General features: G+C 35.9%; 1 protein-coding gene across 4 annotated transcripts in view; it reads left to right on the forward strand.

Moving 5' to 3' along the window:
• RAPGEF2 (Rap guanine nucleotide exchange factor 2) overlaps window positions 1-26,267 on the forward strand; it is a 184,465-nt gene that overhangs the window by 77,402 nt on the left and 80,796 nt on the right. For all 4 annotated transcript variants that reach the window (XM_061991977.1, XM_061991975.1, XM_061991978.1 and 1 more), the window contains 3 exons: window positions 887-970; window positions 18,419-18,494; window positions 19,471-19,638. In XM_061991977.1, coding sequence (XP_061847961.1) covers window positions 887-970; window positions 18,419-18,494; window positions 19,471-19,638 — 328 coding nt within the window. The remainder of the gene's footprint in view (window positions 1-886; window positions 971-18,418; window positions 18,495-19,470; window positions 19,639-26,267) is intronic.

The raw sequence follows: 26,267 nt of genomic DNA on the forward strand, positions 1-26,267 counted from the left end.
CTGAGGTATTCTAGGTCAGTTCCCTCCCTCCCTCACTTTCTAATTTCAGCTTTTATTTTAGAAAGCACAATAACAGGGAGTGCAGAGGAAATGGCACTCTTGTTTTGAGGACTCTACTGTGTGTAGGTGCTTCTTAAAGTTCTTCAAATGAAAAACATGCTCCTAATATGTACATAGCCTTTTTAAGATTGGGGTTTTAATACTATGCTGTCATTGCCATTAAAAATGTGGGCTGTTCTTGCTTGAAGTTAGAACTAATTGTTGCTAAAGACTTGAGATATGTAATTTTAAAAAAAGAAGGTTGTACAGATTAATTAAGTAATCTACATCTCTTAGTGTCACTAGAAATGTAGTTTTCAGATAAGAATGTTCATGCAGTTCATAATGGCATACCTGACTCCAGTCAGTGAGTTTCTTTGGAAGAAGCAGGAGGAGTAAAAACTGAAGTACAGATTCTCGGTTTTGACTATTGAAATGGCACAAGACTTCTACTGTAGCTATTTCTAGTAATCTTAAACTATTTTATTTTCCTGTCTTAACATTATAGAGGTAAAAATTCTACAGTTCTCCTCAGCAAAAGGAAAGTATTTGCTTTAACAGGATAACATATATTTACTGTAGCTTAATTTTAGTAACTTTCAGTTGTATTTCATTATATATTTCATTATATATGCATAGATGTGTGCTTCTTAAAACGTAAAGTAAATGAAATAAGGCATTCTGATAATGTATATATTTGCAGGTGGAGACTAGAATAGTTTCCTGTTACTTTCTTCCATGATTTCAAGCATTTTTGTCTTTGATGTTCTTTATACCACAGATTTGGTAGTGCTATGAGTAACTTAAATCAAGTGTCTAAACCTGTCTTCTGTTTTTTTAATTCTAGCCCTGATGATATTGGTACCTGTTGGTATATCCTGCTGTCTGGTTCAGTCTTCATTAAAGAATCTATGTTTCTTCCAAGGAGCAGGTATGTCAGCTACGAATAGAAATATAAATTATGAGCTGTAGAGAATTTTTTGGAATGAAATGTCTTATGTCTAATGAAACATGGAAGTACAGACATAAACGTAGCCTTTTCTGCCTTTACTAGCTGTGGTAGTTGTTCTGTGCATGGAACTAGAATTGTAAGTCCACTGTTGGTGGGTAGCGTGCAAACATCCGAAGTGTCATTCAAATGCTATGAATTTAAAAATCAACCTACCAAAATCCTGACAAATTGAGTTGAAATACCACGTACTCTGTTCCACTGAGTATTCAAACTTTAAATCATAGGATGCACTAGGACTTACGATGTTTTTCTGAGGCTTTACTTACCGTGCACAAGTCTTCAGTGCATGTTTTAGCGTATGCTTAGATCATGTTACTGCGAGTTTTGCTACTTCTGTTTAAGGTTGTGCTTCGTGTAAATGGATTTTCAACAAAAAGTGGTATTTTATGTGAAAAAAGAGAAATTGGAATATGAGATGCTCAAACTTTTATATTGCTACAGTAAAAAAATTATTTTGAATTACAGAAAAAATGCAAATAACTGAAAGGATTTTAGACTGACTGAGCTTGATCATTTTAGTAGAAGCAAGAGAAGCATCATTTCATGCACTTTATATGCATATTCATTCAGACTACTATAAAAGGCTCCTTTGAAGTAAATAGCATGTAATAAAATTTGTGAAAGATAGAATGAAAGAATGGCTTGTCTCTGTCTAGTGTGATGAGAATGGAAGCACTAGAAACTTCCTTACAGTTTTAAACAGGGGGAAACCACTTTAGAGTTAGTGTTGGTTGGCATATGACCAATTAAATGTTCAAATCTGCCTTTCAGTGGGAGAGCAGTGCTGGTCTTGGGACTTCCATTTGATGATGATGCCATGTTCTTGGTGTAAGCAAGTGTCTTGCATCACAGAGGACAGACACAGCTGATAAGATGGTATATTGATATGCCATCAAACAGTATACGCTAAAGGTGCAAAACTAGTTATTGTAAAAAGTAGCACAACAGATTATATGATCCCCGCTGCTGGCAGATGGAAGAAAATTGTCCCATATGTCATCCATGAACAGGCAATGTCAGAAAAAATGCTGGCAGAAAGTGCTACCCTTAGATACCAGGAGAAGGGATATATGGTATCTGAATTAATGTGAGGTGTTGTACATAGTCTGTGGCAAGAATCTTCTGTTCCTTTAAATTACAGCAATGTTTGTGCTTCAGACTTTTTTGATGCTTAAGTAGAGGCAAGATTTAGTAAGATAAACAATGAACTTGAGATTCTTCCTGGAAGAATCAACAGAAAATTACAGGTCGTATGACTCCAAGAAGAGCATTTAAGAGCTGTCCACCTGGATGAATACAGAAATGACATCTGAAACAGTGTCTGACATCTTGTTTATTTGTGAGTGTGGAGTTTAAATGGTATTAGAAAAAGTTAAGTAGTTGTGGATGGAGTCAAGTAGCTGCCAAAGCTGGTGTCTTAGGTGGTAAGGAGAGATAATTTGTTAGTTAACATAGATAATGTAAATCTATGAAAGCAAGACTAAGAAACTTTAGTGATGTAAGATAGAAAGCATTTCTGGAGAGCAAAACCAGGGTCATTCTAGTGAGAGGCTTTTTGCTCAGAAGTTATAGTTATTGATGGATAGATGTGTCGCTTTTTTAAATTTAGGATGAGACTAATCAGGATTTTTTATTTCATAAATGAGTAAGCTGAAATATCTGTGCCTTAGGCTCATCATGAATAAGAAAGTTGGGAAAAATGAGAGTGCCCTTAGGTTAATTTCTCTTATTTGGAATACCAGTGGATAATAAGCGATATTTTTAAATGTTTAAAATATTTTTTTAGCAAAGACTTGAGAAGAAAACTTAAGTTATTCAGCATTACTTGTACTGTCACTGAACTGCTCACAAGGAAACTGCTCAGATATATAGACTGGGCAGAAAAGGCTGATGAGCAGCAGTACTAAAGAAAAATTTTACAGTGCTCCAGAAAAAAGCGAGTGAGACCTGAAAAGGCTGGTGTGCAGAAAGAACTAATAGGGAGCTATTTTTGAAATCTAGAGAGGAGTGTCAAAAGTGGGCAAAAGGCAGCTACTGACTAACTGTTTGCTTAAACTGACTCTTTACACATACTGGAAGTAATTAGAGGAGCCTTTTTGAGCAGTGCATAATTTGGGACTCTTAATGTCTTCTTGCCATTAAGATGAATTTTGTATGCTTTAGCAAATTGAGTATGACCTAATACATCGTTGATGTCAGATAACAGAGACATAAACATTGCCAGGTAGAGGTGATCTAGTTTTGATCTTGTTTGGTCAAAGCAATATCATTCAATTCAACTCATTGTAAATTATTATTTAGACTATTTTAGTGGGTTTTGTTCCAGTTTATTGTTCCAGTTTATTTCATTTTATCTTTGCCTATCTGGGAAACCACTAGAAAATAATTCCACAATGTGCTTGTAAGGGAGTTTGTAAGAGAGCAGGATGGAACTAAAAAGTCTGTTTTCAGACTTTCTGTTTTTCAGAAGGCAAGTAGCATGCCCCCCTCTCCAAGTTTGAGTGACATAAAATCCTTATTTCTCTAACTTTTCTCAGAGCTTAGAGTAATCATCTGTCCCTCATATCCCCAAACATCTCACCATCTGAAATATTTTGTGGTGGATGTTTTTGTGTTGTGGTTTGGTTTTTTTTTCCCCTACCTTGAAATTTTTCTTTTTTTAACAGCCTATCCCATGCACCTGCAGTAAATCCCTTTGCACGGGTTCTCTAGACTGCATCCAGCCCTCCCAGCGGGACCTTGGGAGCTGCTGGCTGCTGCTCAAACTGTGGACTTCTCCTTGCCTGTTCTCCTGGTTTTGTTGAGCTCTGCTTTGTGGAATGATGACTGATCAGTAATTGGCCAAATTTAAAATATGTGTGTGTTTCTCTGTCCTCCTGCCCCAGATTTCTAGAGCATTTTCTGTTGAATTTCACTATTTAAAAATGTATATCTGTACATGCCAGGTTAAAAGTTGTTGGGGTGATTGAGAGAGCTCTAGTAAACAAATCTGCTTGCAATCTTCAAGGTGTGTCCTCCGTATTGTGCTTAACTTGTGGCTGTTGGCGTGTGAGCCTGTAAGGAACAGGATAGAGTGTTATGATTGTATTTATAGCTGTAATTTGGAAGTGCCTTAGTGCATTTGACTGCACATGCATATGCTCAGCATGTGATTTGAATTTGGGGCCTCTATTAGCTACATCAGTTGCATTAGTTTCAGATAACCACCAAACTCGCAAAAATTAACACTTGGTCGCCTCAGTGTTTCACCTGTGTATCTGTACCCTAAAGCAGTTCACATGGTAGAGTGAGGTTTATGTATGAAGTCCAGAAAATAAATGAGCAGAAATTCCAATTTGCTGATAGTTGTCCTGGCTCTCTTGTGTTTCTATGTGGTAACTGACAGCAGCAATGTGACAGTCCCTCAAAATATCTTTCGGAATAGCCTCGAGCATCTCTAGGTCTGTTTCATACTCATCACATTTGCTCAGCTGCTCAGACTTCTTGTGTGGTTTTGTTCCAGGACTTAGCTGCGGAGAGACATTTTTGTAGTGCAGTTCCAAGTCAAGGAAGATGAAAGAACATGGTAAAATTTACACTAGAAGCCAACCTCGTGCTTGCCCGTGGCCTCCGTGACTGGAGGATACAACTAAATCTTAGCAGCAACAAAATACAGATTTCCTGGGCAGTGTTTATCAGGCTGGTAGGCTCTGATGCTTGGGTTTTTCTGCTTTTCTCCTAGAATTCTTCAGAGACATTCTAGGGGTGTATGTGCTGTGCCGCTTAGGCAGGTGGTGATGCCATGTTGCTGTGTGCGCATCCGGCTTTGCTCTTGTCTTTTAACTGTTTGCTCATCTACGCTATGCCATAACTGCCTCTTTTCCTTCCTTACTGCCACACCCAACCAGTTCTTTCTACATCTCTTCATATTGTGATGGTGAACCGCTCTCCCTTGGGCAAGTTCACAAATTTTACATATAAAAGCAAATATTTAAGTTTTTTCTGCTAATTAAAAGTCTAAGTTCTGAAGTTGAGAAAGCATCTGTTTTTTTGTTCTTCAAAATTTAGCTTAAAAAAATAAAATATAAATATCTAAGTATTGGTAATTTAGCCCTTTGGTCTTTCCTATAATAAACTAACTTCCAAATGGAATGAAATATCACATTCTGCTGGAGAGTCAGTGAAGAAATTATGAACTTGTTTTGAATGTGGTTAAAGCTGTAACAAAACTCAGTTTGTGCAGAAAATGGTTTGTCTTCATCCTAGTGTGTAGCGATTAAGTTAAGAAAGTAACCTCTCTCAGAAGAAAATTTGTTAGAGATTTTGGTAGGTGGTTTTTCATTTGGACAAGTACTGCTCATGAGTGTAATAGTGCTGGAATAGAGCTCTTGGTTATGTACCTGCATTTATACAGCTTTATATATATTGAAATATGCTTCCTTATAAAAAAAGATGCCTGGGATATGGCTGTCTAGCATATACCTACCTGATGATACATTTATGTTTTGAATAGACTTTCTTTGATCTGTTCAATGTGTAAAACTATATTGACAGATTTAATCACAACAGTAAAATCCTCCTCTCAATATATGACTCATATAGTTGAACTTAGTGTTTATTAATAATGGCTATTGCTGGCTGAAACTTAAAATGGAACAAACATGTTGTTTTAGCTGAAAAATAGTGATCAATATACAGACATGTTTAAACCAAGTTTAATTTTTAATTTGACTAAACAGGGATTTTTTTTTTTCCCCCACAAGCATGAATGTGAGAGTTTTAGAACATCAGATCTGAGGGCAGCTCAGGGCTGTTCTTTTGGGAGCTAATGGTTTAGTTATTTAAATTGCAGAGGGAGTTGATCAAGAGCTGTGCTGAGCTTACTGAGCTTTTAGCTATTTGAGTTTTGCTTACGGCTAAGGATTTATAGCATCATGGTGGAAACATGAAGACCATACGCTGGATCTTTGTAGAGAAAAATAACTCCCCAGGTTATGATTTCAAGTCTATTTAAGAAATTGTTTGAGAGAGTGTTCTTAGTTTGCCCCTGAGAGCTTTCACTCTTCAATATTGAACTTTATTTTTTTGCTGCTACTGGATTTTCCCCTGACCTGTTTGTTGCATCATTATTTCTGTATGCACCTAGTGCTGTTCTGAAGTCATGCTCATGACTATCTCTAAAATCTGGTGGGAAGGTATAGAGTATGGTATTGTTGTGGGCTGACCTCCAGTGCCATCTTGTCTTCTATCTGGTTTGAGTGCCTTGATTCAGCATTTCAGTCCATCATCAGAAACTGAAGTGTGAAAGAGTATGATCTTACGATATGATCTCAGTCTTTGCTAGATTAAAAGCTGAAGAAAGATGTTGGAAAAAGTAAAGGAGATGTCAGTCCATTTGAGAAAGTAAGAATAATTGCTTTATACCATCTGTATCTACTTAAAAAAATGTATGTCCTTTTGCATGGAGATGTTTACTGCTCTCTGCAAGCACAAAATTCGACTATCACAGTGCGTGCAGCTGTGATTATTTTTTGGGACTCAAACTCCTGGAGAAAATAAAAGTTTGTTTACAAGAAGGAACATTTTACTGGGGGGAGCTTGACCTATCCACCCACCTTGAATCTGTACATCTCCCATTGATATCTTAGCCAGTCTTACCAGTGAAGCCTGGAGCTCGCTGATGTGTGCCGTTTTCTTCTTCATTGTGAGGTGCTGGGGGAACTGGACCTGCTGTGGGTCTGTCCCTGATCTCAGCTCCCTGAGAGCCTGGCTAGCAGGCAGGGCATACAGGGAGCAATCTGACTTCCTCACTTAGAGTCATGGTCAGCTCTGACTGTAGCTGAATTAGCTGAGCCATAAATTAATGGAGCCTTGCCTTATCATGTCACCTGCTGTTAAAACAAAGATCATGATGCAGAGCATACACTGCTTGTACTGGTAGTGTCATCTGAAACTGTACTTGCTGTTTGCAGAAACTGGTGTACATTTTCAAAAAATATGAGTACCTGAAATTATTTTTACAGCTAAATGAGGTTGGTATTACATACGTTTTGTGGTATTACATACGTTTTGTGGTATTACATACGTTTTGTGGTATTACATACGTTTTGTGGTATTACATACGTTTTGTTTTATCTCCTGTCCTGATGAATAATTGAAGAGTTCACCAATGTTTTGAAGTTAGTCATCTTCTAAGTGTGTTGCCAGCATCTAGGGTGTTGGGAAATAGAAGAAGACAGAGTTCCTAAATTATGAGATTGGGTGGTGTCTGGCATTGTTCCTGTCAAAACAATTATTTCAATGCTTCTGGAACTTTGTTCTTGCACAGCTGGTAAAACGCTAAGAGACTTAATCTATTACACTGGCATCTTTTGAAAATAAAAATAGAAGTCCAACATAGAGGGGCTAGTGCTACCAGGCTATCTTCCAAGTTTTCAATGAGGAGATGAGATTGAGATGAGAAGGTAGCAACGAATGACCTGAGTAACTTTTAAGTGAGCCTGAACGTTTCTGATTCCTCTTAAGGTGGGGGAGGTTTTCAGGGATGGAAATGCTCCTGGTAGCAGAAAAAACAACTTTGGAAGGCCACAATTGTAAACATTGTACTGCTTTTTAGATGTATATCCTAGAGCTACAGACTTCTGCCTCTTTCCATATGAAAGACCTGATGATGGACTTGAGATGATCTGGATCACCTAATGGTACTCAGGTGCATTGGTGGAACGTTTCAAACAACTTGATACGTTTTCTATAGGAGAGACACCATTTATTGATAGTGTAGAGCCTACAGGTTCAAGAGTCCTTATTCTTGTCCAGTTTTTCATTATTTCACACATGGCAATTTGAAGCTAAGTCACGATAGCATTTTCTGCCACTGTTGCAGAAAAAAAAAACCCAACAAACAAATTATGCTTTTCTTATATGATGCTATATTTAGGTTAATGGTATTTATCTTCCCCATTGAAACTGCAATCATGTGAAAATACAGAAAAGTTAAATGTATGACAAAATTACAGTTAGGAGCCACAACAACCTCATGCAATTCTTCAGGCTTGGGACACAGTGGAAAGCTGTCCGTCAGAAAAGGACCTGAGTGTGTTAATCGACAGCTGACTGAATATGAGCTAGCAGTGTGCTCAGGTGGCCAAGAAGGCCAATGGCATTCTGACTTGTATCACAAATAGCATGTCCAGCAGATCCAGGCAAGTGACTTTCCCACTGTACATGGCACTGGTGAGGCCACATCTGGTTTCCAGTTCTGGGCCAATTACTGCAAGAAGGACATTGAGATGTTGGAGTGTGTCCAGAGACGGACACTGAAGCCGGTGAACAAGTCTTATGAGGAGAGGCCAAAGGAGCTGGGGATGTTTAGCCTAGAGAAGAGGAAGCTGAGAGGAGATAGGATAGTTCTACAACTATCCAAAGGGGAGTTTTAGTGAGGTAGGTGGTCATTTTGTTTTCACCAGTAATGAATGACAGGCAGGACGTGAGGAAATGGGTTCAGGTTGCACCAGGAGAGGTTTAGATTGGACATTAGGAAAAGCTTTTTTACCGAGAGGGTTATTAAGCATTGAAACAGGTTGCCCAGGGAGGTGGTGGAGTCACCATTCCTGGAGACAGTTAAATGATGCATAGATGAGGTGCTGAGGAATATGGTTTATTTTAATGATTGACCTGGCAGTCTGAGGTTAGTGGTTGGACTTGATGATCTTGAAAGTCTTGTCCAACCATAGTGATTCTATGGTTATCTGAAATGTTAATAAATTACCTGCATATGAATGGGGATTGTAATAATAATAAGATTTATGGAGACTAGCTATTGAGATCACGTGTTAAGCCCTCCATGTGTATGAGTTGGTTGTATTGAGTGAGCTCAGAGTAGATGTGGGGGTGGAAAATGTCGATGTGTGTGATCTTATTTTACTCCTAAAATCCTGGATGATATGTCAAATTATTATTATTTTTTTTAAAATGTGACAATTTCGAATGCCTTAATTGTGAAAGTTAATAGAGGGACTTGAAAAAGCTTACTATATATTTTTCCAAGTAAAAAAAGCCCAGTCTTCATTTAGGATCTGTCATATAAAGACTTTGTTGGAAAAATACTACTCTATTTTAATGAATGTCATGAATGTTAATAAGCCATACTGTGTTCAGACAAGGTCTCGCCTCTTAAGTAATGTTTTCCTACTGCTTCTCATTTTTTCAGACCATTATGTAGATCTTGTGATGTCACAGTAATCTCCGTGGTGACACAGACGTCATTAAGATGAAGCATAAGTGAAGCTGTCTTTAATAAGACCATTTATTAAAGTATTCTCTTTTTAAAAGAAAAAGTAATAAAAAAGTAGGTTAGGGAAAAAAGTTTTCATCTTTGCATGCTTTCAAAGATAAAGATATTGCGAGAACTTGTAATTTAAAAATAAAATAAGGATTTATTTCCCTCCTCCTCAAATAAAGATCTTTTGTCTCAGCTGTTCCTGTTACCAAAAACCAGTAAACTGCTGAGGTAGCTACCTTCCAGCTTTCTGTATTAGAGATGCTGCAAAGTTGAACCGCTCCAACAAGCTAAGTTTTGTTGTTGCCACTACTACTGTATTCCAGTTTTGTTTCTCTGTATATTTGTGTATATAGTTTCTAAATACAGACATTTAATTCCACAGGGAAATGTCATACATTTCTCTTGTATATATGGAAGGCTTATAAAGAACCTGAAGTGGTATTCTAATTTGGAAAAGTATTTAGAAACATCTGCTGCTGCAAAAGCTTTGAGCATCTACCCTAATTTGCAGTAAATTTGCAAACCAATGTGATTATTTACATCACCTTTTTAGATTGTGCTTTTTACCATTTTCCAGCTTAACTTTAGTTTTAAGATAACATTATAAAAAACTGAAGTGAAAAGCAACAAAGTTATCTTTTTTTTTTTTTTAAACTAGTCAAACTTGCTACTGTACTCAGCCTTTTAACTAGGCAAAGTTTTAAAATGAACCAGAGTTTTCAAAACAGTATTCTATAATTAAAGGAAAACTATATGAAGACCATAAGGACTGAATGAGGAGACTTTCTGTGGAAGCAAACCTCCAGAATCTAGCTCATTTCAAGTTACTCACTGTGGGATTTCAGGAACTTCTTTTGAAGTGCTTTCCTAGTCAGCTATAAATTACCAGATTAATACAACCTTTGATCTGGCTTGTATTTGCATAAGAAATAAAGAAATTCCTATGAGTATTAACGTAGATGAAGTACTATAATCTGTCAGCTGTAAGGATGCTAATGAAGTTTACTAAAGCTTTCAACTGGACTATAAATTAACTTTCACATATTTTTAGCAGGGATGTTTTAAAGTGTTATTATGCCACAAGTGTGCTTATCCTGTCATTTTAGTGCCCTTCACACAGTGTGGTTAGGCACCAGGCATTCTATCTGGCTTGCTGGGGTTTTACCATCTTTACACTCTCTTGCTGCAGTGCCAGCATTCATAGAATCATGGAAGGGTAGGGGTTGGAAGGGACCTTTAGAGATCGTCTAGTCCAACCCCCAAGCATTATTACCCTTGACACAGTGATTCCTCTTTCCCCACAGGCAGCAGGTAGTTCAAGTTCCAGGATGAACAAGGCACTGCAGTGCTCTTTCAGGCTTCCCCCCCCCACCCCCGGGTGAAACACCCTACCCCAAGGTATTATTAAGTGACTTAGCTGTGATGTTGCAAGCGAGTCCCTTCCCTGACACAGGAGCTGTTGTATTTGAGACTGTAAACATCTAAGCTATCATATGACACTGGATAAGTCTAATCATCCTTATCCATGGTATGTAGTGAGCTCATGTCTCCAGGATTTGCAAACAGTGACAGGTCTGCAAATGCCTCTTCAGCTCATATTCCAGTTGCCAGCATCTCAATTATCCTTTCAACTGAAAATCGTTCCTGTAAAGCAGCTATTAGCCCCTGCTGGAAAAAAAAAAGCTATGAATACAATAACATTGATTATTTTGATATATTCTACATTTTAATTTAAAATACTTAACTGAAAAGCAACTTGGGCTTCTCTTGAGTATTTGATTACTTTTTTTTCCCTAAAAGACAGGCACTAATTCAAATAAGAATTGGAGAAGTCGATCTATGTTATACAGAAGACCAAATTATCTGATAATGATCCTCTAGCTTTTAGTTGACAAACCCTTGCTTTCATAGTTTCCTGTGTGCAGCTTCAGGACTGGGAAACCCACTGCTACCTTCCCTCCTTATACCCTCCCCAGTGGAAGGGCTGCTCATGTTAGAGCTGTTCTGCATGCATGAAGAGCTCTGTTTCTTTTTTTTCTCTGAGGGGTCAGAAAAATGGCCATGCCAAATTTAGTTTTCATCAAACCACTTAACCATTTGTCTAGGGATGACTTGTACATGTATGCACACTTCTAAATGATAATTCTTGGTTTTTTTGCCATCCTTGCAAGGGCAAGTTGAGTGAAGCAACAGATTGGATTTCACTGCACATTTGTATGAAACCCAGCTAAGCCTAGCCTGGTTAGAACAAACCATTAAGAGAGACTGAAGTGTTTAATCTGGAGAAACTAAAATGAAACATAGGTTTTTTTTAATAATTAAAAAAAAAAAAAGAGGAAGAACAACTTGACCAAATCTCTTACTGTCTCCCTAAGTGGCAGACAGGAAATAGTTGTGTCTATGTCTCTCCCTCTCCTTGTCTTTATTTTAATATCTAGTTTAGTATCTAATCTACTAAACTCTGCTCTATAATATTTTATTCAGAATTTCAGTAATACTGGTTTGCTTTAGAAATAAATCTAAGACATTTTTTTGACTTTGGGTTTTGTCATTCTGCTCATGTTTGTTTCTGTGTAATCAGAAAGTATTTCACGTTGTGATGGGAAGCAGCTGCTGTTCATGGCTGAAGTCATAGGGCTGGCATGAGGAAGCTGCACCACATGCAGGCAAATTATCTGTCCAGTGGAAAGATGGCTCCTTTGTGCTCTGATTTTGAGAAGTGGAGGGTAGAGGGAAGATGGGAAATGCAGTAGAGAGCATATGGATGTAAATAGTGATGGTAGTAATAGCAGTTGCAGGGTGAGTGCTACTGAAAAGCAAATGAAAACTCTTTTGTGTAAGATTCATAAGTTCAGATTCTAAATGTGCTTAATCCAATACCTCTGTATTTCTTTTTGTTAGTTTTCTGTGATTCTTTTAAATGTAGATGTAAACTGAAGCGATACAGTTTTCACAAAAAGAGTTTTTTGGTTTATATAACTTCAGTTCCTCAAGCCTTTACATATTCATGATAAAAACAGATCTTAACTTTGTGTAGCTTTGTGCTTACAGGTTTATCCTTGAAGAGGACTGAATTCAGGGGGAAAAATGAGAGGGGAAAAATTTTTACATTAATCCTCATGTATATTTAGCTATGCTGCATTAGCAAATACTGCACGTCAGTGATCTAAAGCCCATTGCACGTCTCATTTGAAGACTTCACGGGAGAAAAAGTTCTTGAATATCTGATTTCTAGAGTTATGACATATATTGTTGTGATACTCATTATATTTCTAATTTTTAATATGTTCTAGATTTTTATAAGCAAAATTTATATAGGTTTTTATTTCCTCACATAAATATATCATAGAAAATTCAAAGAACTTGAGAAACAAGAAAATGCATTAGTTGTATTTTTACTTGTGTTATCATTTTTCTGAATGGAATATGCTTTTTGACTTACAGGAAATGCTAATTCAATAGACTTTATTCTAAACCAGCAGCGTTATTACAAATACTGCATTTAGAAATGCATTTGCATTTCAAAATTGTGCTGAAGAACATGCATCATATAGATCCCTATACTTTACAGAATCACAGAATGGTAAGGGTTAGAAGGGACATCTAGAGATCATCTAGTCCAAGTCCCCTGCTAAAGCAGGTTCACCTCAGTTAAGTCACACAGGAATGAGTCCAGCTGGATTTTAAGACAGCCAGAAGAGACTTCACAACCTTCCTGGGCAGCCTGTGCAAGTGCTCTGTCACCCTTAAAGAAATTTTTCCTTCAGTTTAAGGACTTTTCTTTGTGAGACTTTGACATAGTTTTTCTAAGACTTGTAATTCATGTGTGAATTAATTAGTACTTTCAGCTAATGCAAGGTGGTGAATATTAAAAGAAATAAAGGTTCAAATTATGCTGTAGAGGAAGAATCTACATTTTTTCTATGTCCTTTTTGAAAAATAATTCTCACTAGAAAAAGTGGGTTTTCTGTGAACAATCTTCAGTCCTTAAAGATGAAGGAAGAAAAGAGCTTCTCAATGAAAAGCCTTATCTTATTCATTATCAGTGGAGCTTTCTTCAGATTTTGCACCACTTTCGATGAATGCGTTTACATTCCAGTGCTGAGAAATAACTTTCCATTTGGGACCTGGGCTGATGTGAAAACAGGAATGGGGAGGCCCCAGGCGAGGGGACAGTGCTGAATGCTGATAGGGAAATGTTCCCTCTCAAGTAGCTGCCGCTTTTCAAGCCAGCTTTGAAGAGAGCATCTGTGTGTGCATGTATGAGTATGTCTGGGGATCTGGGGAAATGGATGGGTCACACCTAGAGAACACTGTGTTGTCCTACAGTGTCATAATGATAATAGAAAGGATAGGAGGAATCACCTGCAGTACCTAGAAGTTTTTGGCTGTATCTATGTATAAATGTATCTAAAAAGAAATATGTTGCTTGTAGCTTCAGGTGTTAAATCAAGTACTTTATTGTTTAATTTTATTAGTAAATCTAATAAATTTGAAGGGGAATAAATGCAGAGAGCAGTCTTAAATTATCCTCATTTTGCTGTTTGTTAGCCACTGACATATTTGCACTAATTGTAGTTTTTTAACTGTAAAGTTTATTTTTTTAATGAAAACTGAAAGTGTAAACTTGGAAAACATGGAAACTCTTAGTTTTCACTTAAAACTTCTTTATTAGCCAGCTGTATATGTTTTGAGTATAATGAGCTATGTCTGTTTTAAGGTACATTTATGAAGAAGGGAACTTTGATCTATTTTAGAATGCTTTAGGATGGAAATGAAATTGTAAGTTACTTATATGAATTAAAATACCTTCTTTTAGTATACACAATGAGCAAAAGATTTTTTTAGTACTAATGAATTTATTTGGAAATAATGCTTTTAAATAGACAAGTGGGAAATTAGACTTTTGCCAGTTACTTCAAGGTATAATATAGTTAGGGAGCAGTTGCTTGGTGGGGAGAATATCTCACCTTCTAAGAATTTTTTTTTTGATCGTCCACTTTCAAAATTGCTGCTGTAAGTGGATTCTAGCAAAAAAAATAAATTTGTATATCTGTAAAGGTTTTTTTCCCTAAAGTAGATTTATATTCACATCATGCATTCAGTAGCTTTATGGGGAATAAAAGTAACTGTGATAGAAAGGACTGCAGAAGTGAGATTGCCTTTAGGACAGGTACTGAGGAGAACATCTGCGAAGTTCAATACTCAAGGAACCTCAAGTCAGAGCTTATATGGTAGCAGGGAAAAAAAAGTGTTGGAAAAGCTGCTGCAAAACAAGGTTCTTTGGGGAATTTAGGTGAGGCAGCAATATCCTAACCAGGCAGCCTTCTGGCTATCTAAATTACTGTTACAACCTCTGCATCCCATATTGACCGCTACTGCTGCAAAGATATCTAAACTGCCTTAGCTTCCTTTGGTGAAATTCTCATGTGCACATAGCCAATTTAGAGAAAACGGTTGCAAAGCTGGAATTCTCTCAGGTGTAGTACTGACTTTGCAAATGAGCTATTTTTAGAAGTTGAAATTAATAAGGCTCAGGTAGGAAGAGAAGATTTTATGTATTAAGGTAATTTTGAATGACATTATGACACAACCAATGTGAAGTGTATAATATGTAAAACTCTCTGCTCTTTGTATTTTTAAGACAGAAATATGATTTAACCTTAAGATCTGTAGTGAAGTCATAGATACACAGACGTTTTTCACACTATAGTAAGGGAAGAAGTAAATTTGTCAAATCTATGGTCTATTGAAACTTGCTAATAAAGACTTTCTACATTTTAATTTAGACAGCCAGTGCTCATGTAGAGTGTGTATGGATAAATCTGTGTAGTCATACTCATTTCTATGGTAAGTCTGGCATCAAAATTTGGAAAGAACAATGTTTAGCAAAAGTTGCTGAAGTAGGACTGGTATTTCGAAGATAATCTGCTAGCCCTTCCATTGATACTTCATTTGCTGATACAGTTTGTGTATCTGTGTGATACCTAGCATGCCTCAGTCCAGCTTGTGTTGCCAGCTTGTGATCCCTTTTATAAAATACCAGGAGAGGAACTTCATACCAGGCTTTACAGCTTGTGCATTTTGATCTGCTTGGTAAACAGATTGTATTATTTATTGGGTATCTGCTTCTTTTTACTGTTTGCTGATGTTTTAAATAACTTGTTTTCAATTAAATAAAATTTGTTTGATGGCTTCCTCTAGCTACTTACTGCATCTAGGGATATTTGGTAGCAAAGTGTTTCTGAAGTCCTTTTCTGTTGGTGTTTGCTTTTTGCTGTTGTATGAAGCTCCGAAAAATTAATTCTGATAAAACTTACTGACTTTGCTATCAGTATTCTGCATTGAAACAGTGGGATTGGTGATGCTCTAGGATCACAGTTGTTTCTAAAAGTTGCATGTCAACAGGTGTTTGGGTGTAATTTGTCAAAGTCTTGTTCTGCAACTGGTAGTATGTAATGCTGTGATAGCTATTCCACTGCAGTCAGTTAGACACTTCTGAGGTGTGCAAGACGTAGTAGACAGTCACAAGACAGTTTCCTAACTTTCACTAGTTAGGTGAATTCCTTACTAACGATGAATTTTCAGCAGCAGATTGGAAGTCAACAGGTTTAACTGGCATGGCATATCTGAGAACTGCAGCTTTCAAAAGGTCATTTAACTTTCTTCTCCCTTGATTTACTTGTCTTCTTGCCTACAATACCTCAAAAAGATTACAGAATTTGTTTGCAGCCTGAAGTGCTTTGTGATCTTTAGTCAAAGATAATACATACGTGTGATGCACTGTCTGCTCAGATAAATTTTATGCTGTCATAAGAATCTGAGCAGCACAGCAATGATGTGGTTATTTGCTGCAAGAACCCCTCTGTGTTACTGGGAACAGAAATCAAGAATTTTCTTTAATGTAATTCAGTGCATGCCTTCAGTGTTTGTGTTGACTACCCTTGTGCTGAAGAATAAAATCCAAACAAGTTATTCAAGGATAGAAAAGCACATCCATACCATAGCTTTTACTTTTCACTGTTTTTGCTAAAGCTTCAAACTTTTGTATGTCAGCAGTGATAAGCAATGGGCTTAGTCAATACTATCAGACAGCAATAGAGGAAGAAGAAATGGTGATGTGGAAAAGTACATGTGCATTTTCTTATGAAATTAGTGTTTGCTGTGAGGCTAGAAAGTAGGCTGGCGAAACAATACAGCAGTAGTGCATTCTAGACCAAAACCAAAGGTTACAAAGAGGGTGACAAGGATCTGCAAGAGGAAAGGGAAGGTTTCTGTATTTCTTTTCAATTAGAATATCAAATAAATTGACTTCCTAATAATAATTTTTGCGTTGTTGTTTGTCAATTACTTCATGTAGTTTTCTTTCTCTCCTCCTCCTTTCCTTTTTTTTTAAAGAAAACCTCTGTGTATGGATCAGGTTAATGACTAAGACAATAAGTTTGTCACTTTTTCAACCATTTAGTGAATCAAGAGAATGGTTTTGTTTTCTGGTATCTTTGGGTGGTTGAAATTGTATGAAATTCACAATGGCAATGTAAAGTAGAGCACCCTCTGTTTTGTTGCTGGACTATAGCAGGAGGCATGTGTTTGCCTCTAGGAAAATAACCATTTTGTCAAGAGACTTATTTATTGAATCTTTCTTTTCAAGAGGCTTAGTATTCCGGAAATATTTTTCTATTGTAGAAGTCCCATGTACCATTAAATGCGATTATTATTTTGATGAATAAGCACAGCTGGCATTTCTTTTCAATATCTGACTGCTGCCTTTTTGAGCTATAAACGTGCTGTTGTCAAGAGATTAGCCTTTGGAGTAGCAAGTTAAATTGGTTATTTCTACTAATCACCAGGCGAGACAGGAGGGTAGATATAAACTGGGTAGATAAACTGTTCTGAACAGTACGTGAACTTTTTCAGTTTGCTTGTTATGAAATAAAGCTTAAAAAAGTTAGTTTCACAAACATTGTAGCTTAAATATGTTACTGTGACTGTGCATTACAGGATTAGTTGAAATTAAGATTTTACCATGTCTGGTTTGTTTTTCATGAACTGAAATGAACGTGAGCTGTTGTCTTTTGAGCTTCAGATAGGAAGGTGTCCTATCGCTGTTGCTCAGTGCTAGGTTGAAGAAGGGGAAAGACTGAATAGTTACTTTGGCTCTTGGCAAATTTTAGGGCAGTTTTGTTACAGCAGGCTATAAGTGGGTGTCCTGAAGTTTCAGCCATTTTGTCATCTGCTCTGCCTTCCTCTTTGTGATGGGAAAGATCTGGCATTGATCTGGAAGGCATAACTATGAACTACCTGGAGGGAGAAGCACGCACCCCAGAAACAAACTTTAGCTGGTTGTCTTTTCTGATGGTATATCATTAAGGACCTAACCGTAAAGGTCTAGTATTTCACTGAATTATGTACTGTCTCTCTGCACTCCACTTATACTGCTGTGTTTTCAGGATTCTTTGCGCTTAAGCCTGCAGATGCCCACTCTCATTTAATTCATTTCAGAAACTGAAACTAAAATAGCTTTCTATGTTATCCTATGGGAAGCAAAATAGTATCATGCTTAATTATTGCACTAAGGTGGGAATGTGTCATGAAAGGCAGAACAGCCCTTTGTCCCCATCTGTTTAGTTTGGGAATAGTCTCTTCTTCAACATCCTTGCTTTATTAGTTTAAGTGAAAAAGAGCTAATTGAAGTTTATCAGCCTTTTCATTCTTTCCTTGTCATGCTAGGTAGCTTTCTTTATAGAAATGCAAATAGCTTAGGTAACTTAATACTGTAATGTCAGAAGATACTAGATCAAATGCTGTAATGTAGTTCAGAATCTACTGTGCATCTTCAGTGGACAGCACTTGATTGACACTTGTTTTGGCATTAATCGAATTATTTAGCAAACACTCTTAGGAAACTGCAAATAAAAATACACAGCTCTTGGTGTCCTTGGATATCAGTTACTTATTGAAAGATGTAGATGTGAAACTTGTACTGTGCAGAGGTATGTACATTTGTTTCTCTATGCTTTACAGTGTCTGGAGAAGATGTAAATATCCTTATGGATTGTGTTATAGCTTTTGTTTTTTGTTCTGATGGAAGTTTTTTTGTTCTTCAGTTTTGGCAAGCGTTCTGCTGGAAGCTTCAGGCGTGGCTGTGAATGCATTGTTTTAGAGCCATCTGAAATGATTGTGGTAAGAATATTTTCATTCAGTTGCTTTCAAATTTTACAAGCATTATTTGACTGATAAAAGCACCTTTTATATTGTTATTTACCTCTGCAAATTTCTTGTAAAAGTGAAATTTTCTTGTGCTAGCAGAATAGAAGAACAGTTTGTGGTTGTTTCTTTAAAGCTACTTTATTATTACAGGTAACCATAGATGCTTTAAAGTATTAGTCTTAGGTTAGCTTAAGCTGTTAACTTTTGATTGAATTAAATATATACTTATCTGTCTGAAGATGAGAAAAAGTATTTTGAACATTTTAAAATTCTACCAACTTTTTAGTCCAGTGGCAGAACAGCATTGTCTCTGAGATTTCACCAGCTCAGAAGTCTTTAGTTAACATGTTAGGGCCTATCGTCTGAAGAAATGCACAATCAGTGGGCTAAATGTTGTGTGGTGGTGTTTTGTTGGTTTTTTTTTGTTTTTTTTTTTTTTGTCTGTCACTGAGATAGTGATCACTTCATAATATATGACAATTATCTAAGCCATATGTAGATGATAGTTCACATATAGTCTGAGACACTAAACATTTTTTTTCTTAAATATTGACAGTTTCTGTAAGACTTACAGAAGCTCAGGAAAACAGATAAGCTTTAGGCTCATAGAAGAGTAGGTTACTTGCGTAAAACTGATTGGTAAAAAAAGTAGCATTTTAACTTACCTTCATGCAAATGGAGGCATACTTTTGTAAGGTTGAAGCTCTTTGTAAATTTCACCGCAAACAGATGAAGATGATTGTGTTAGGATAGTTGTTTCTGTTAGGTGTTTGATATATCTCCCTCTCCCGAAGAAGCTTATACAATAAGGCATATATGAGAAATGAGTGGTGAAAATGCAGGAAATTAAAGCTAACTGCTGTTTTCTGAAATCAGGATTTTTTTGTGTTTCTAAGAAGAGGCATTTTTATTTCTTGTGTGAAGTGATGTGCTGTTCCATCTATTGTAGGTTGATTACATGGATGAAAATGAGGAGTATTTTCAGCGTCAAGCTTCTCATAGGCAATCTCGAAGAAGATTTAGGAAAATCAACCAAAAAGGAGAGCGACAAACAATTATTGATACTGTTGACCCTTATCCCATGGGGAAGCCACCTCTACCTAGAGGCTACCATACGGTAAGCTGTCACTGTTTATGGTTCGCAAAAAACCCCCAGGAAAATTACTGAAAACAGGACAATCCAAATGAACTGAATTTGCTGGTATCTTTAAAGAAGTATGCTTTTGGGAGGAGATTTCCCCTTAAAATACTGAAAATTTGTCTCCGTCAGTATATGAACATGTGTGCAGTGTTCATCTTCGTTCAGAGCGGAGAGAACGTATCTTAGGCCTGTGAATGTATTATTTCTTAATGTTCCAGTCGTTTGAAATTGTGAAAGATACTGATCTCATTTCCTTCTGATGCTAAGTTGCAGTACAAATAGTTTAGTGTAGAGTGTTAGAAGGTCGGTTGGTGAAGCACTTATTCACGTACATGACAACAGTTGTTGCTTGAAAAAGGATTATGCAGCATTGCAGGAAGCCAAATTCTTGGATTAAATCTGTCATTTATTTTTGATGTTCAAAACCTAAATGTCAAATTAACCTTTATTGGTGTCTGCGTCAGGAGCTCTATACTTGGATTTCAATAAGCAACATAGCTCTTCAGGAGGGATCATTTGATCATTTTACTGTATTTCTCTCTTTTTTTGGGTAGTCTTAAAAGTTCCCAGGCTTTATCTTGAGATGAAGAAAAACTAGTAATTAAACACTTACTCTACAAAATATTTTTATGTAGCTTTTAAATTGAGGAAAGCTCTATTAGATTAATGTGAATGCTTGGTATTGATTTCAACTGTAAGCTAAATACTAGAAAAGCTGTTTTTCTTTAGGTGTCATTCATTTGTTTACATCCTCAAATCTGCTAGAGCAATAAAATCATGGACATAACTTTCTGCATATTTAATCTCATTGAATTCATTGGACTATATTATGCACAGTGTTAGCCACATGCATATAAATTTGCAAGGATTAGAGCTTTTGATCCAGTGCAATTGAAGGCGTTTTCAATTTTTTATTCTTTATCCTTATTCCTTGACTTGTTTGCTAGTTCCCTGAATATTTCATGTGTGTCTGTGTGTAGATGTTTGATTACATCCGTTAATTATACAGGCTTTTCCTCATGAGTTGAATAATTACATTTTACACCAGCATATTTTTGTTTTGTTTATACAACAGCTTTTAATGGCTTAATTTTAAGTGCAGTTTTGATTGCCTCTAAATTTAATATAAATTGAGCCAGTTTGGGTTGAGGATGAAACATTTTACTGGTCTGTTTTTTAAAAAAATATTTGGTATTGTACTTTGTAGGAATTCCATGGAGAATTACTTTTGTTGTTATTAGATATGTTTGTTGTGCTTGGCAAGCAGTTTTAGTGTGATTATTATCTAACTCTAGAAGGGCAATATTTAGAATTACGTACAGTGACATTTGCATTTGTAGGTCCTTGCCTGTTGTATAAATTTCATTTTAGGTATGCCTAATGAGTTTTTGTAAGCTTGACTGGTACTGAGAGCAAAAGCCCATTGTGTGCCATATTGTTGTGCAAGTTCATGATGATTTTGTTTGTGTTGGGAAATTCATTGCAAGTGAGGTTTCATATTGAGTTGGAAGAGATTGCCAAATACACTGTAAAATTTACAATAATTACAGTCAAACGTTACTTTAAAAAGTGTAACATGATGCATATGACTGAGTTTTTCTTTTTTTTTCTACTCCCAAAGCAAATAGAGTCAAATAAGCTTTACAATGTAGTCAAGACTCTATGTGGGCCTGTTCCCTCCTATTTTTACAGTGTTTGGTGATCTTGTACACATTGTTCTCTCATTTACTTCCACAAGCAATAACATTTCTATTGCTCTAACCATATGTATTAAAGATCACATTTTCTCCATCTCTATTTTTTGTCCATTGACTAAATTTTTTTTTAGTCTTAATGTCTTGGAAAACTGAAGACAGCAGAGGTTTTTTTGAAACACACAGGAATTCATATTATAGCATATATCTTGTGGGCAGTTCTTTGGTCAGCATCTGTCAGGATCTCCTCTTTGCTTCTATTTGATAATTTTTGACCTATAAAGAAACATAAAAAAGGACAGAGGTTCAGATATTGCATGTTGAGACAGAGGTTCAGATATTGCAGTAAACATGTTGAAGTAAAATTGAAAAAGGAGTAATATGATGCATTTATTTTCAAGTTTACTCTTCCTTGTGGTTATGTTATGGTTTAGGTGTTAGGTGCAAGAGATTCAAAGTAATAAAACTCCTTTCATAGCATCCTCAAAATCTTCACAAAATGTCACTTTCTTGTATCTTCTTTGACCCTAAATCTGTAGTTACCATGTAGAATACTTTTTTTTGTTGCTGATAAATTATTAATGCTTTATGTGAAGTAGTCTCTGAATGCTTTTCTTCAGAAAATTCAAACAGTAGTTTCTGAAGATATTGTTCTATGTCTTTGTGAAAATGTAGAGCAAAATGTAGAGCTTAAGTGAAGATGCATGGCTGTACTTTTCAAGAATTAAAATTTAGATGCAATATTCTCAGTTGCAGCATGGCTTTCTGCAATAGGGTCAACTTGTAGGGCACAGTGGACCCTCATTAACATAATTTAACATTATCTTCATAGTGGTGGAATGTACTATGGCATGTCTGATAATGTTCATCTTTTCCTTTCCTCCTATATGGCATTCATTTCATTTTGGCCCACAGGAATGCACTAAACCTCAGGTATTGTAACTTACTGTGTATGGTCCACTAACAATTTACATGTGGGTTTGCAGTGTGATACCATAATACTGATGTGATGTTATGAATAAAGTTGCCTCCTAGCCTTTGCTTTGATACCTGGGCAGTCTTGTTATGATATAGAAATACTAATTTAAATGTGGAATTTGATGACAGCATAGTGTCTCTTGTCTAGCTTGATCTGCCTTTCTTTTTTGCTTTCATGTTGTGTGACTTTGAGAAAATGGAGAACAATAAGCAAAAATAAAATATTTGGTGTTTGACAGACACCTTACTTAAGAATCTCTTCTGTTGTATGAAGGACTAAATCTTTGATTTTGTTTTAAAAGATAGGCTTCCTGTTCCTGTTTAGTGTCTGTATGTCAGTAGAACAGGGAAATGAAGTGTGACAAAATCAGCACCAAAGAAGCAACAAAAAAGTTTTATTAGCTGGAAACTTAGAAGAGTTCTTTTTGTTTGTCTTTTGATGATGTGTACATATTTGGTACAAAGAAGCTGGGCTTTGTAGCCCCCTATCAAAGTATGTGTAAGTGACCATTATTTGAAACACAGTCTTGCCAAGCTGGGGAGAAAAATGTGCTTCAGTGAGTCAAGTGTCTTGGAATGATACCAAAACAAACAAAATATAGAAGTTTTGTTTGACATTGGATCTCAAATGCAGTCAAAGTAATCTGGAGATCTGAGTAGCAACTTTTAAACTTCACTTGTATTTGTAATTGCATCTGTCAACATCAAAGTGATGTCAGTGCTGACCATCCACCAAATACAACATTTGATAAGACTTTGTCTTGTCAAACTGTTACGTCCCCACTGTTACGCTTGAGAAGTCTCTTGTTGATAGAGCTGAAAACGAATTAAATGTTTTCTTTAGCTTCAAAATTCTTCCATTCCTCAAATATTACTTTGGTATCAGAAAATGTGTTTATTTTATGAATTTCATCTGTGTCACATTGTTCAATTAACTTTTTTATGTAAAAGACATAGAGGGTTCAAATTTCAGTATGACTTCAATATCATAGGCAAGTGACTTCTGTGCCAAAATTGTCTCTTTCTTCAATATGTATGTTACATTTTTTCTAGTAACCCACTTCCTTGTCTTTACATCAGTGCTTACCAGTTTTTCAATTGAATGATCCTGAGTAACCTATGGTCACTAAAACGTTATGTCTAAGAGTGACAATGCTCTTCTATAATTACAGTAGGAATTTTAAATACTTCATTGTGTTTTGATTATTTACTCTTAATACTTGCAGGGCCATTTGAAGTAAAATCTAATGTTGAATACAATACTTAGGCATGTTTCTTTTGGAACATGTATTGCTGATTTCTAGGTGAGGAAAATGGAAACTTCATACTGTATGGAAATAAAATGAATATGTTTTATCAGATGGATAAAATGGCATCTTTTTTACCATCACTTCTGGTTTGTTAAAATGGATCTTTTTCAGAGAAGGAAAGAAAAAGTTAGTTAGCCGGTAAGTTTAGTCTGAGCTGTTCATAGCTGAATCTGTGAAAACTTGCTCAGATTTTTTGATAGAAAATTTTAACTTGTGCTTCTAATGTGTCAGAAACTTTACCTAGATCAGTGTTAACACCTTCTAACTTAATGATAGAAATTGGCTTTCAACTCCTGAATGTGGATTTTCTTTTTGTGTATATCTATACTGAAGGTTACTTAATGTGTTTTCAGTGAAAAGCTCTTTTTTTGAGAGACTTGACTGAAAGAGTGTGGACTCTTCTTCTGAGAACCTACATGACATTTCTTCTATTTTAGGCTGATTTAAAAAAAAAAAACCACAACCTAACTTTAAAAGAGAATAGTCACCTCTGGAGTGAATTTTAAAAAGAGTAGATTATCTTTTCATATCTTACTGCTAATAAACTGTGTTACTACTTCAGGGCATCTGTGAAAAGTTGGTCATGCCTAGTTGGAGTGTTATTGAGCTGATTATTACATATATAAAACATGACATATTTAGTGTAAAGTAACAGAGGTTCATAAAGAAAAAACAGCTTTGTCCAAAAAAAGATGCTCTTTAGTGATGTAGAGGCAATGAGTAGTTATAATTCCATGGTTTGTGATAGCCTGTCTCCTGTGCTGGAGACATGAGATGTGGGCTTTTTAGAGACAAGTAAGTCTGTACAGTAGCAAAATATCAAAGCTTATTTTTAATCAAAGCTTAAATATAGAGAGAATCAGGTTGGTGTGTAAATAGTATGCTGAAGCACCTGTGAATAGTCCTGAACAGAAAGTAAAGTATGTGGTGTTTTACTATGTAAGACTCTGTTCAGATTTGAATTAGTTAACAGGCTTATCAAAATTGCTGTTAGTGCATTCTTAGCTGGGCTTTTTAAAGCCAGCTGCTCAAGTCCCTGAAAAGGTCTCTCTGCCTTTAGTAGCCTTTCTTATCCCATTCAGCTTGAGATTCATGTGAGGTGACAATCAGTTTATCTGGTGTCAGAAGGAAAAAAGATTGATGGGCACGGAACTATCAATAACCCCATCTTCTTCTCCAAGTTATAAGCGTGTAAAATTTTATCCTCACACATTGTGCTATGGAGCCAGTTATCATGGCAATGTGTTAAGGGCAGACAAGTATTGTCTCTCTGGATTTTATTTGAAGGAAATGACTGAAAATTTGAATAAGAGGAGGGGTGGAAATGAAACAGTGTCTAATGTCACTGAGTCAAGTCTCATCTGCAAACATGAGTTCCTGAAAAAATAAGTATGAGGGTTTTTTCTAACTCTTTTAATACGAATTTTAAAAAAAAGTATTGGAACCTGCTCACTTAAGTTAGTAACAAATTGTAGAAATCTTGTTTCCTGCCTCTGTCTTAAAAATAAAAGTGCAAAACATTGGCAGAACAGCTTTTTTTTTCCCTGATCCTATTTTCATTCACATTGTCTGCTGAGTTTAAAATTGCTGGATTGCAAATTTATGTTCAGATTGTTCTGCTTTATGAAACAATTTAACCTTTTCCTTTGTCTACAGAATTACATTTTGAAAATCAATAAAGCTGTTGTATGTCAAGTTTCTACATTTAGGAAGGATTAAAAAAAATTAAACTGTTCTGCCTGAATGTGGTGCAAAAGTGTAGTTGTTTTCTGTTACTCGGTGTGTGTGGCTACTGAAGTGATATGGAAGTTTGCAAGATGACAAGCAGTGCTTTTTTGTGGTTGATATATTAGATGATAATTAAAAAAAGCTTTTTTTTTAGGTCTTAATTATAGATATCCAGTATAATTTGGCATAAGATAATGTTAAAAAACAGCATAATGCGACTACTTTGCTACATGTACATTTATGATTATGCTGTAAAATATATATTGCTGGATGTCTTTCATGGACCAATACAAATTCCTCATGTGTGCTTGCTTCTCAATGATGTGGAATTTTCAGTATTGTAGTATACCTTGATGTAAGGTATTTCTGTTAGTGCATTGTATTCTAAATAGTACATTGATGCCAATATAGTTGTGTGCTTAGTCATCTTCATTACATATAGAATTTCAGTCATTTTAGTTAGAATCAGTAGGAACAGCTGTCAGATACCCAATCTACAAGAAATCACTTGAAAGTAATACCATCAATCTTTCAAGCATGTAAATAGCTGCAGCTTTTAATGTTTGTGATGACTGTTAGGATTATCTAGCATTTTCATTCTAATACCATTTCATTTAATAAAACAAAAAGCAAACCATAAAATCAATTGTGAGTATTCACTTTTGGGTTTTTTTAACTAAAAAGCAAGCAAGCTTACTTTTACAAAGAAAGAGCCACATCTGAGCTAATTTACCAAGTCCAGGAATAAGTGGGAAAATATGAAAAAGAAGGAGAAAGGAAGCTGAGAAGGTTCTGTTATGTGACATTTGCAAAATGAAAACAAAAGGTCACCTCACTTAAATAAGAATTTGAACTGAACTCATTCTGTTCTAGGTTATGAAAGAAATTAAGTAAT

Source organism: Colius striatus, chromosome 3 (genome assembly GCF_028858725.1).
Source record: "Colius striatus isolate bColStr4 chromosome 3, bColStr4.1.hap1, whole genome shotgun sequence".
NCBI classification, from domain to species: domain Eukaryota; kingdom Metazoa; phylum Chordata; class Aves; order Coliiformes; family Coliidae; genus Colius; species Colius striatus.